Raw genomic sequence first — 13,191 nt, forward strand, 5'->3', positions numbered from 1 at the left:
TTCGTTAAAATCTCCAATCATGAACCAAGCTTTACTACGTGTTGTACTCATGCGTGACAATCGTTCCCAAACTTGGTCTCGACGTCTAACCACAGGGTCGCCATACAAAAGTCATAAAAATCTCATGTCCTTCAAGACTAGTTTCAACATCAATCATATGATTATCCGCATACAAAATAGTAACTGACGGATCATCCATATAAAAAAGTGCTAAACCTCCGCTCCGACTAACCGGATCAACGGTACAAACATGATCATATCCAAAAGAAACTTGCACATCTTGCAAGAAATTCCGATTGTTTTTAGTCTTCGAAAGAAAAAGAAATCTAGGTAAAAAACAATGATAGAGTTCGGTAAGGTGCTCCTTTGTAAGATTGGCATCTGCGCTTTGACAGTTCCACGCTATTGTGTTTATTTGGGAATCTTGGGTGGCTTGCTCCCCACCTTTGCAGCTTTGTTTTTATTCTTCGAACTTGTAAATATGCCAAGGCATTGAGTGTGGTAGAAGAGCAAAGGGACCATTTTGTGGCATGCACCAGCCGAGACAATGTGGTCCACTTCCTGTGAAACTCTCCTCTCTTCATCGCGATATCAAAATTATGATTCCTTTCTACGAATTTACAAACTCTGTATAGTAATATTGTTTGAAAATTACTCCAAATAAAAAGTACTACTTGTTCCACCTTATAGTTTAAATTTATATTGAAGAACTAGTTGATTATTCGGTGCTCTTGTAAGGGTATTAATATTTTTACACAATTAGATTGTATTAATTTGTTAATAATTTCGTTGCTTTATTTTAAAACTTTATCTTATTTTGATATTTATATATAAATATTAATAAAATTATTTAAAATAATAATATGTTTTTCTTAACTATACATGTAATTTTATGTATTAAAATCTAATTGACTAACAAATTAAGTTTTGGTCTATGTTAGGTTACAATTATTTTTCCAAACTGAGTTATAATTGTTTTAAGTAAAAACAATATGAAAATAATTTTAATTCTTGTAATTTTAATTCTGGGTTAAGTTAAATATATTTTATTTCTGTATAATTTAATACATATTGTTTCAAGAAAAATAAATTTAAGTGATGTAAGTCCAGCCAGTTTAGCTTTTGCCAATTAACAATCATAATTTTATTTTTGATTTTAACTATTTATTTGGTTTGAAGTTAGTTGTAACATAAAAAATATTTCGATGAGTAATATCAATATATGATCCATATGGTGACTTATATTATTTAAAATATTTGTGTTTCCTCTTTAGTGATTTGATAATATCAATATATCATAAAATATATAATTTAAAAATATTTATAATATTATTTGACTTAATGTTTAAAAATTTATATATTATTTTCGAACAAATGTCTAAAATCTCTTTATTATTTTTTGAAAAGTCAGTTTCATACAGTTAATTTTGTGTTAATTTTATAATGATTAATTTTAATTTATCATTTAATTAAATTATTTTAAATTTGTGTCTCATTTTTAATTATAATTATATTAAGGTTTATCAAGAAAAAAAGGAAATATTATAGTTTATCAAGATAAAAGAGACCAAATATATATAAATTGATTTATTTGGCGGGCAAAACCCAGATTTTCGATGGACGGTATTTAGGGTGCTACTCGGAAGTCCTTTGAGGACATCCAGATATCAAGATCATAAAAAATATAAATTGGTGCTTTCTTTTCATTGCTTTTTTCCAAACCATACATAATTATATATTATTTTATATTAAAATATATAATTATTTATTACTATATGATTTTTGAAACCACTATATCTATGAATACGTACATATATATAATTTATATTTCAGTTTGAAGATATTTAATTTTATATATCTTATTTTGAAAATATTATAACAAAAAGAAAGAATATTTATTATTTATTTTAACATTATTAAGGAGAAAGAGAAAATGAAAATGAAAAAGTTTAAGGATGATATTATATATAATATTTTAATTCATTAATGATATCATTGTAATTAATCATTCTAAAAATTTAACGTGAAAATAACACATATGAAACTGACTTATCAAACAATATTATACAGATATGTAAAAAGTCGTTAGATCATCTCCAACCCAACTCTATTTTCTCCTCTATAATTTCTTTAAAGGGGTTTATTCCAAAAAAATTGATAATGCTTACAGATATCAACGTCTCTATCAAGGGGTTTATTCCATAAAAAAAGAGATCAATTCTAATGATTATATATATATATATATATATATATATATATATATATATATATATTCTTATTGGAATTTTGAACGAGGTTTTAACATAAAAGTTATCCTATATATATATATATATTCTTATTGGAATTTTGAACGAGGTTTTAACATAAAAGTTATCCTGAAACAAATTCATGACACAGAAATACACATGTTGTAACAATAATTGAGATATATATCTCCAAAGCTTTATACATAATTTGATTGTTCTTGGGTCCATGAAATTGCAGCGACGTGACTAAAGTGGTGAGGGGACAGTGTGGTGGTGTCACGAATACGAAAGATACAATATTTGGAGCTCAGAAGTTGGAGAATGTCATGTGTTACTGTTTTTGATCTTTGAATATAAAAGAGTGATTAAATGTTAAGTTTATAGCTTTTAAAGAATGTAGGCCCAATCTTATCTGAGTAATCCTTATTTCTTCGGGACCATTTGTTGTCTTCTCTCTAGTGGCCATAATGGACAAATATTTTCCTCAGTACAGTGGTTCCTCAGTGGAAAATATCAAAATCTAGAATATTTGGCAATTTAAGATTACTAGCTATTTGAAAGTAATCTCAGATGTTTTTGCCAAACTGAAGACAGCTGGTGATGACGACGACTATGCGTTAAGTTATAACCATTGAGTTATGGACCTTCCCTTCGTAGTATCGTAGAAACGTGATCAAAGAACTCACATTGTTATGTTCTCGGTACCGGAACTTGTATGATTTGGAATAAAAGACAGTTAGAAAATGAGCTAAGACTGTAAGAGGAAGAGGATGTGCAAACACGATCGATGTAACGACTTCGTATATCAATTTAAGAATCCCGCGTCTCCTAACAGTAGACACGACCCAGAAAACTAGTATCATCAATTGGGCCTTAGACATATATTTTGGATCCTTTTAAGATTTTTAAAAATATATTCTATAAGTGTGTTTCAAAAAAAAATTTCTACAAGTTTTTATTATCGATGATTTAATACAAATCAATTTCCAAAAAAAACAGATACAAAACAAAATTTGACATGAGTCTCGGCGTTGAGTCGTTGACGCCTCTCTCTTGCTCACACGAGTCAAATAACAACTCAATCTTCTTAGAGAATATGATGAAGCAAGATTGCAACGAATTGTTTCACAATGTTATAAGTATAACACCTCGCCACCTCGGTTTCTTTCTAAAGACAAACCAGACCGGTACTGCCGTTAGATTCACCGGACCAGCTATAATTTCAATTGAATGACAGTTCCTGTCCTAGTTTTGAACTCCGATCCATTTGTTCTTCACAAACACTATAATGGGTACAATTGACTATTCCCAATAGGAATATTATGAATAACATGAATGATTATTTGTGGAATAGGAAAAATAGAATAGAAAGTGAAATTATAAATGGAATGAGATTCCACACATTTCATCTATTCATGAATAAAAGTAATAGCTTTTGCAACGGACTTTTTTTCATTTCAAAAATAGAATACGTGGAATTGTGTTTACAAAACGTTCATGATAACATAAGATCGTTGTTATTGTAAACTCGATTATTGAAATTTAATGTGCATGGCAGGAAAACAAATATTATAGGAGGGAAATGTGTTATTGGTGGGAAAAAGAAAGACTAAAGTGTCCATTAAAAAATCGATGAGTGCTGACAAAAAAAAGTGTCCATAATGAGGGCTGAATTTGCTTTATAAAATCGATGGCAATACTTGTAAAAGGATAATGATACTAGAATAACTAGTAGGGATCCTGTTTTAAGAGAGTAAACTAAATTTTAAAACGCTCTTTTAAAGTGCATATATATTTTTACCATTTTTATAAAATTTGATTCAATTTATAGTTTTTATTAGAAAACAAATAATTTAAAAGGTGTTATATTAGTGTTTCAAAAAAATATTCTATTATAATGCTTAAATTTTAAGCAATGTTTTCATATCTGATAAAGATACTGGTTGAACCAATAAATTCAGCGATCTGTGTAAATTTTGGTTCGGATTTAAGAAAAAATTTAATTAAAAATTTGATAAAATCCTGTAAAAAATATCTTAAAACTCGTTATTAACTCATGAACCAATATCAGATTATGTACTAAAAACCCAAAAAATATGATAAGATTTTTTAATTTATTTGATAAATAACTCATACTTTTAATATGATATGAAATTGAAAAAAACTTGTATTTTTTAGATTTTGATGAAAATTTTATTTTTCTTTTGAAAAAATAAAATAATGGTAATAGAAAAAGCAAAATTTATCGATGTGACAAATTGGTTTTTCCGTTATTAATAATTTATGATAGGTTTGCATTTCTATTTATTTTATATCTAAAGTTTAATTTTATGATAATTTTTAATAGTATAAATTTGCGTAAAACTTACGACTAATATTATTTTAAAAATATGGGTGGCATTACTTAATTTTTAATAGTATAAATTTGCGTAAAACTTACGACTAATATTATTTTAAAAATATGGGTGGCATTACTTACCTTGAACATGGAGAATATTTTGTTTCTTAATTTAAATAAATAATATATTATAATAAAATTAAATGTTAGTGACATATCAATGTATTTTTTTTTCAAAAAATCAAGCACATAATCTTATAAAATATTTTGATTTAATAATATAGTTTGTTTAAAAATATATAGATTTTTTAAAAACATACAAGTTTCAAAAAAAAGAGTAGATTGTTTAACCCGACAGTTAAGTCACGTGTGTTTCTTATTAGAATATGATTTGAAGATGCTAAAAGAGGTTGGTGGGCTTGGGCATTTCTGGCCTACGAAGAAGTTGTTAAAAGGAACAGTCGAAGGGGAAAGGGTTCTCGAGCTTAAACTTCCTCTAGTATATATCTAATTATTATGTTGTACCACAGAACTTTTAAACTCTTTTATATCATAGTGGATGCTGCGAGCTATGGATTCGCTGAGACATTAATAAAGAGAGCATGCGCAGCGGATGATCTCTAACTTATGTAAAGGTAATTCTAGAATTAGCGAGAGCTCTGAACTCTTTACAATTGTTAACTAATGTATTGAAAATAATCTAGTACATAGGAATAAAAGGAAGAGAGTGAAAACTGAGAAAGGTTAAACGAAGAATCAATACGATTTTGCTTTAAATAATACAAAATTAACCTTGTAAAAGTAAGGGATCAACAACTAAAACATGACAGGGACCAGATCTGAACTACTTTTCTATCCTTGTGGGCTTCTCGTCTGGTGCACATCTCCGGTGAAACTTATGTCCTGCAAAACATAATAAATCCTATTATATAAAACTTACGTCCTTGCAATAGTATCAAATAAATCTAGACTTTCTTTTTTTTGGACTATATATGTAGTCAACATAAAGATATATTAGGTGTAATAAGATGCAAATAATCTCCCGAAATTTGATACTGTCTTTATTATTGGGGCAGCATCTCAGGAAAGATGGGTCCAAAGACCAAATAGTTTCGTTGTCAAAGATAGACATATTTTCACAGTGCTAAAAACCAATAATAGATGTGTCTATATACATCAACTCACACACGTAACATCGACACATCAATTATATATGCTTGTTCATGTAAAGATTAGGTATAGAAGAAAAGTTTGACGGAATTGTCAAAATTAACGGCTGTGAAGACTACAAAGCATATGATATAAATGGAAAACGTGTATGCACAAACACTGAATTTTTTTTGATCAAAACAAACACTAATTAATACTATTACAGTTATGGTAAGTTGGTAACAATACTAGTAGCAATAGGATAGATTAGAAAGACTGGTCGGTGTGGTACGTTTACGCCCACCCCCCCACCCCCCCAAGACTATTTATTTAATTTGTTCTTTTTCTTACTTTCAGTACTAAGAAAAATAATCGACACCATTAATTTGAGAAAACATTATGTGCACAGAACTAAAGCACATTCGGATAGAGTAACGTCATGGCAATTATAAATGGAGAAAAGGTCAAACCAACTCGAATAACCATCTGGCATTCTGACTCCGCAAACGCGTGAACGAGAAACATAAAATGTCGGTTTGAATGATATGACATTTGCTTTGATGTTTAACTACTCTACTTAGACTTTAACAAAACGAAAATATTTTTTACTTAACAAAATACTATATTGAAACGTACCATGTAGTAAGGAGGAGGATAGTGTTGTTGAGGGTAGAGTTGAAACTGGTCGTGACTAGTTGGACATATAGTGGAACCGTTAGGTGTAGATGGATCGGACCAGTCTGAGTCTAGCTGACACTCCATGTTCACTCCGAACAGTCTTAATGTCTTCGAATTCCCTCTCTGGCTCTCCGCCGCTTGAGCCCCTGGCATAAAAATAATTGAGGAATCTTATATTTTTTTTTGAACAGCAAAATTGAGGAATCTATTATGGATAACAACATATACTTTGACATGTAATTTCCCAAAAGGATCTGGAAACACGACTTTATTGTGAAAGTTTTTCCATTCTGGTACTCAGATGACAAGCTTTACCACAATGACACGTCACGTTTAGATATATGGGCATATTATAGGCGAATTACATTTGTATAGTGCAAAACGTTATGTCCTCATTCACATGAACCAATTATACACTCTAGACTAAGTTGAATGATGGGTTTTGGACTTGGCTTATCTTTTAGATCGAAATTTAGTAAATGCATATCCGGAACATATAGCGAGAGAGTGCATTCCGTTTTGGTTAATTAAGGTCTAAGATACGATTAAATATGTTGCGTAGATACACGGACGTATATATAAGATATAAATATGTTGTAGTGAAAAAAAAAATGAAAATGGATAAAGAGCAGCTGTAAGGATACGTAACAAATGTCACGCAATGTTTGATAATACGAATCCGATTCTGTTTCTATGGGCTTCCATCGTTTCTCTACTTTCTTTAAAGAGCGTCTACCCTCTCACGCGCACACTACAAACCCCAAACACTAAAGCGTTTTTCAGTTGTTCACGTAACTTCAAAGATTACATGTATACATGTATATATATTTTCACTATAAATTTTGCTTTGTTACTTTTAATTCAAAACTACTCGTTGAATTTTAATTCTGTTATACACCCAATATGCATGGAAAATGAATTTATACGTTGACAAAAAATCTAAGCGATAAATTTGACTTTTTTCCAAATTTAATAAATTTTGCAAAATATTACTATATGGTTTTGAGTTTTTTTTTTTGCCAAAATATATGGTTTTGAGTTTCACCGAGATTATAACTGTAGTTAGTATTGATGTTTTATATCTTAAATAATCCGATTTCCCCAGATTCTGGAGTTAGTTTGGAATCAGGACTTCGGTCCGAAAAAATTTCCTTGGTATAATTATAAATAACTAAATATTAAATTTAATAAATAACTAAATATTAAACTATAACTAAAAGGGTACCTGCATGAGGATAATATTGGATCGAGGCATTGGACTGAAGATGGCGATAAGAGTCGGAAGAGGAGGAAGAGTCGCCGCGTCTTCTCCAGCTAATGAAGAATCTTCCTCCGTCAACACGATGGCGATGGAAGAGAATGACGTCACCGGCGTCGAGCTGCTTCTCCTTGACGTATCTGCTCCATCCTTTGGTCAAGACATAACTCTGGCTACTGTTCCAATACGAGTATCTGAATCTCCATGGCTTACCCTCCTCGTCCTCGAAGCATAGGAGTAAACCCTTCTCCATCGCGTCTGCGGCGGCTGCGGCGAGAGGGAAGTATCTCTCGGCGTGCTGTTTTGGGATGACGAGGCGGTTGAGTTTTCCGACGTCACTTGGGGTTAAGGGTTTCTCGAAAAGAGCTTCTTTTTCTTCCACGACGTCGTTTCGATGGTGGTGGTGGTGCTGGTGCTGCTGCTGTTGGCACATGAGAGCATGGTAGTTGAAATCGCTTGAGTATTGGTTTATTGACATTTGAATGAGAGAGAAACAGACGACGAATAGTGATGAGAGGGAGATGGCAAATATTTTTTGAGATACCAATGCTGAGGTTACATGTATCTGCCTCTGTTTTTATATGCATAAATATAGGTTTCAATGAAAGAGAAAATCATCTATATATAATTCTGCGATCAAGTGTATGTAAGATATGCGTATGCGTTTCTAGTGTGATATATGTAAAATATAAACCAAAGTGCATAAAGTTGGACACATAAATTTCACTATATGACATCCATTGAATATGGAATAATACTCCTGAAAAATGTAAAAAGTCCACCGTATTTTAAAGATACAGAAAATATTGATAAGGTGGGTGTTTTTTGGCCATATAAATATGATATATAAACATAAGGGATCGTTATCTCCAGATATTTTAGGGTGTATAGATTTTACATTTTGGTTTTCTGAACATATTATATTTGTAACATAGCTATATATACATATGAGATGTGTTTTGTCAGGATCAGGCACATGTTATCGCATTATCCTTCATTTTCTAGCTTACTACTAACTTCTCAAGCACGTGCATTCCATTCACCACCCAACAAATCATCCAATTATTTCATTCTTAATTATGTTGGATTTTGACATACCGACATTTGTATTACGAGTAAACACACACAGTTTACTTCTATTTTATGGTTTTGCATATAGTTTACAAAAGTATTCATTCATTTCGTTATATCTTTTTGAGACACTACAATGTAATAGAGTAGACAGAATTTATGATTCCAGAAATAGTAAGGATAGAGATATATTAAAAACTAACAGGAAAAAGAAAAGAAAGGCAGATACATGGACCAAAGCCTTGAAAAGATCTTTTGTCTCTTAACCAAGAAGATTTCTATGTACAGCCTTTCCTTATTTAGTTTTTTTTTCATCACGTGCATGACACATCTCTTTAGTGTCTACGTATTGTTCACAAATTTTCGAAAATTGTGTGTCTCTGGCTATCTATGTAAGATGATAAAAATAAATAATTGGTCAGGATAATATTAATTACTTTTAGAAAAGAACACATAGCTTTGTGTTTCCAAAGAGAAGAGTCGTGGGAGGGATAGAGATAAGATCTGCCTTCAATTGTCTGTTTCTTCTCTCTTCAGTCGTGTTTCAATACTCTCCTCGCATTCCCCCCCCCCCCCCCAAACAAACATAAAATAAAACAAGAATATATATATTCGTAAATGTATAAACGTATTACGTAAACCCAAAACAAACTTTTCTTATTTGTTACTTGCTTTTTGTTTTTATGTCATTCCGACTACTTTGTCCTCATTGTTGTTTTTCTGACATCTTTATCACAATCTGTCATTAGATATATTTTTCTTATTATAGTATTATTGCTAAATTTGAATTTGAATGGTCACAAGTTATTAGGCTATATATTTCCAAGTCAAATGCGTAATAACTCAAAAGATTATTTAATAAATATTGTCCAAGTTAATATTTTATTATATATATTGAATGTTTTTTTATGTTAATTAACACTAGGACTAAGTTATGTTAGACATAACATTTGATTACAAATTTCTTCAGATAGCTAGGTTGAATAATCTATTAATAAGAAGGCGTGAATAAGAAGTAATCTCTAACCAGATTCCTGGAAAATAAAGTAATGCTAAAATTTGATGTTTAAATATGAACTAGATCTTGATCCGCACAATCGTGCAGGTGATTTTTTTATTTTACACATATAATTATCATTTTTACATAATTAATTGTACTATTTATCATATTAATAATTGTTTAATATAACATTTTAAACAAACAACAATTTTATAGTTCACATGCAATAATTTAATTTATTTGTTTTAAATTTTCAGTGATAGCATATTTCTCCCCTAACTGTAATTTCAAGATAAACTTTTTTATTGAAAAGTATTATATTAAATTAATATCACAGTTTAATACAAAATTGTATACGAGTTTAGTTATAATTAAAAAAACTAATTAGATATTTTAAAAGTTTGTTTAGTTAAAATGAAATATAAATTTAGTTTTAAAATAAATACGCCATTAACTAAATATTAAAAAGATATTAAGTGAAAAACGAAATATACATTTATTTTAAATAAACACGAAATTACTTAAATATTTTAAATATTTATTTTAATGAAAATATAATATTTATTTATATTGTAAATAAAAAATATAAAAAGATTTTATTCAGATATAATTTTCAGAGTAAATATAGGAATATCTATTTGTTTTAGAATAAGTAAGTTAATTTATATATTAATCCATAAATTAATTGAAACAACCTTCTAAGGAATGATTTAAATTTAAAAATCACACATAAAAGAAGTCATGACTTCTGTTTTAATATATAAGATATGAAATAATATTACTATCTATTAACGACTATTTTAAAACTTGAGATATTTCAGCAAAATCTCATATGAATTTTTTTTGGATATAATTCTTTGAATTCTTGAGATATCTATTAATAAATATTAATAATATATGCTTAAAATATCAATGTAATAATGTATTTTTCACGTTGGTGAGAAATTACCAATACAATGTCCTAAATATTTTCAAAAACTTATAGCAGTATATATATACATTAAAAGGAAAATCTCCTAAATAGCTCATTTTTTAGTTTTATTCCCAAAATAACACTCAAAAGTCAAAATGATTAAAAAGAGGTTCCACTAATTGGTTAAATGAAAATTATATTCTCATTTATAATTTTTAATTAATGATTTATTTAATATATAGTAAATAAAATTTTAATAATTCGAAAATAATAAAATTAAAAATATCTTTCGATTTTTCAAAAAAAAATCAAACTTTTTTGGACAAACAAATTCTCTAAAAAATTAGTAAGACCTTCATAAATATGTATGATATGTTCTTGAATTTAATTAAAAATCATGGATTCCCAAGAATGTCCATACTTCTTAAATTTAACTTATATGTATATTTAAATATTCTTCCTAAATGTGTATGTCATATTAATGAATTTGATTTATATACATATTTAGAAAATAACTCAATATATAACATTTCTAAAAAACTTACGAATATGATTTTAAATATACATATATATATATATATATCAGGAAGATTTTCCTAGGCATAAAAATAAATCGTTTACTAGTCGATACAAAACAACTCTAATAATTTTTCAAAAAAATAATTTTTAAAAAATATATTTGTTTATTTAATATATATGTAAAGCAGAGGTATATTTATCATTAATCTCTTTAATTAAATCTATTTTAGTCATTTTGATGTTTATGTGATCATTTTTTAGGCTATCCAATTGTATTTCTTTTTTTTCTAAAAAAAAAAACATGTTTCTTTTTTAAACTGGCTTTCATAAAAAAATCATGTTACTTCGAGAATATATGTATTTGTATTTGGTGATTTAATATGATGGTGCTAAACTCGATCTAATCAGCTGTCCACCCAAAATATAGTGTCCATTATCAACGTCGACCTGAAACTCTTTAGATATAAAAGTAAAAAGACTAATAGTGAGTTAATGCTCCAATGATTTACTGTGTGGATATATGTAAGACTTGAACTTTAACCTTTTTATTCCAATTACATCTGTAATTGAAATTTTAATCGCATAAAGTGTCAAACAAATTTTAGTTTTTTTTTTCGAGATTCCGATAGTTACTTGAAGTTTTATTTTATAATCTACTTAGACATAAAATTTTAAACTCAAGAAAAATATAAAATTATTTTAATGGTTTTAACAGGAGGTGCTCAATCTCATTACCATTTTTTTTTGCTTTTGTTTTACCAAATGTAATCAAACACTGTTCGTTTCTAAAGTTCCAAAATTGTGTGATGTGAGATCAATTCTTCATTCTGTAGTACATCTTAGGTTGATGATAAAGAAATGCAACTTAACAACTTGGACAAATAAGTCTAAGGGCATCTCCAATCTGAATGGAGTTGGAAATAGAGTGGGAAATGGAGTGATGACCAAAAAATAAAAACATTACTCCATTTATAGAGTAATGCTTTTATTTTTTGGTCATCACTCTATTTTCTACTCCATTTTCAACTCTATTTTCAATTTTGGAGTAAATTATGGAGTGGGGTTGGAGATGATCTAACGACGTATGTTTAACAAAAAACGTCATTTAGTCGACAACTTGTTTAAATATAAACAGAAACTATTATTAAGAAAACAGAAACTTTTTGATTCAGAAACTTTTTGTAGGTGACTAGGTTGTTAATGTATTTCTGTACTTTTAATAATTGTATGGTATCTCATCCTCGATGGCCGCGAAACTTTCTCAATTTCCACGTAGATTCGTTCTTTCAGGTAAACCCTTCTTCTCAATTCTACTTCTGACATTAATGTTTGTCCACTATTATTACACTTACCTTACGAAGTAAAATTGGTTTGTAAGGGTTAGAAAGTTTAGTTTTGATCCAAAAAAAAGGTTAGAATGTTTAGCCAAAAGAGAGTTAGAAAGTTCTTCTTAAAATGAAATCAAGAGGAACATAATTTTGGTTATATTAAAAATTTTAGTGACCGGTTTATCAGAAATTCTTATAAATTTCTGCCTGAATATTTAACCACGAGTTTAAAATTAGTCATAAGTATTTTAGCAAAAAAGTAATAGTTATAACGTCTTTAAGGTTCAAATTTATGTCAGTTGACTAAAAAACTTATTTTTCGGATGAAGCATAACAATTATTGACAAATGAATAGTACTTATTCTGTTTTACAATGTGATTGTGAATAGTTTAGAATAAAAGAACTAATATTAAAAAGTTGTTACTTTAAAAATAACAATATTTAATTAATAAGTTCAACCAATTATAAAAAAAACATTTATCATTTGATTGGCTATACTATATATTATAAATGTAAAATTTACATAAATATATGTGAACTACTTATATTTTGAAACAAGAAATTTTTTCTAAAATTACTTACAATAAGAAACAGATGGAGTACTATTTTAATATTCTGCCTGTTTCATAATAAGTTTTAAGGTTTTACACACAAATTAAGAAAACTAAAAAACTCTATTTTACTCTTATT

General features: G+C 28.5%; 1 protein-coding gene across 2 annotated transcripts; it reads right to left on the minus strand.

The window, feature by feature from the left end:
- Positions 1–5,251: 5,251 nt before the first annotated feature.
- LOC108809732 (B3 domain-containing protein At2g36080) lies at positions 5,252–8,542 on the minus strand. Of its 2 annotated transcripts, XM_018581887.2 has the most exons (3): positions 7,637–8,532; positions 6,370–6,557; positions 5,252–5,487 (listed from the first exon to the last, which is right to left on the minus strand). In XM_018581887.2, the coding sequence occupies exons 1-3, from the start codon at positions 8,145–8,147 to the stop codon at positions 5,437–5,439; spliced, it is 750 nt and encodes a 249-aa protein (XP_018437389.2). In that variant the 5' UTR covers positions 8,148–8,532; the 3' UTR covers positions 5,252–5,436. The 2 variants fall into 2 exon arrangements, with proteins under 2 accessions (XP_018437389.2, XP_056844332.1); XM_056988352.1 differs by lacking the exons at positions 5,252–5,487; positions 6,370–6,557 and adding an exon at positions 6,564–7,162 and having other exon boundaries at positions 7,637–8,542.
- Between the last annotated feature and the right edge of the window lie 4,649 nt (positions 8,543–13,191).

This window comes from Raphanus sativus, chromosome 6 (assembly GCF_000801105.2).
Source record: "Raphanus sativus cultivar WK10039 chromosome 6, ASM80110v3, whole genome shotgun sequence".
In the NCBI taxonomy this organism is placed as follows: domain Eukaryota; kingdom Viridiplantae; phylum Streptophyta; class Magnoliopsida; order Brassicales; family Brassicaceae; genus Raphanus; species Raphanus sativus.

Bases quoted from the DNA above. Each gene is read 5' to 3' on its own strand.
- LOC108809732 (XM_018581887.2), bottom strand. From the start codon at position 8,147: ATGTCAATAAACCAATACTCAAGCGATTTCAACTACCATGCTCTCATG. The intron at 6,558-7,636 runs GTACCCTTTTAG...TTTTTATGCCAG, and splicing joins CCAATATTATCCTCATGCAG to GGGCTCAAGCGGCGGAGAGC. The intron at 5,488-6,369 runs GTACGTTTCAAT...TATGTTTTGCAG, and splicing joins ATCCTCCTCCTTACTACATG to GACATAAGTTTCACCGGAGA.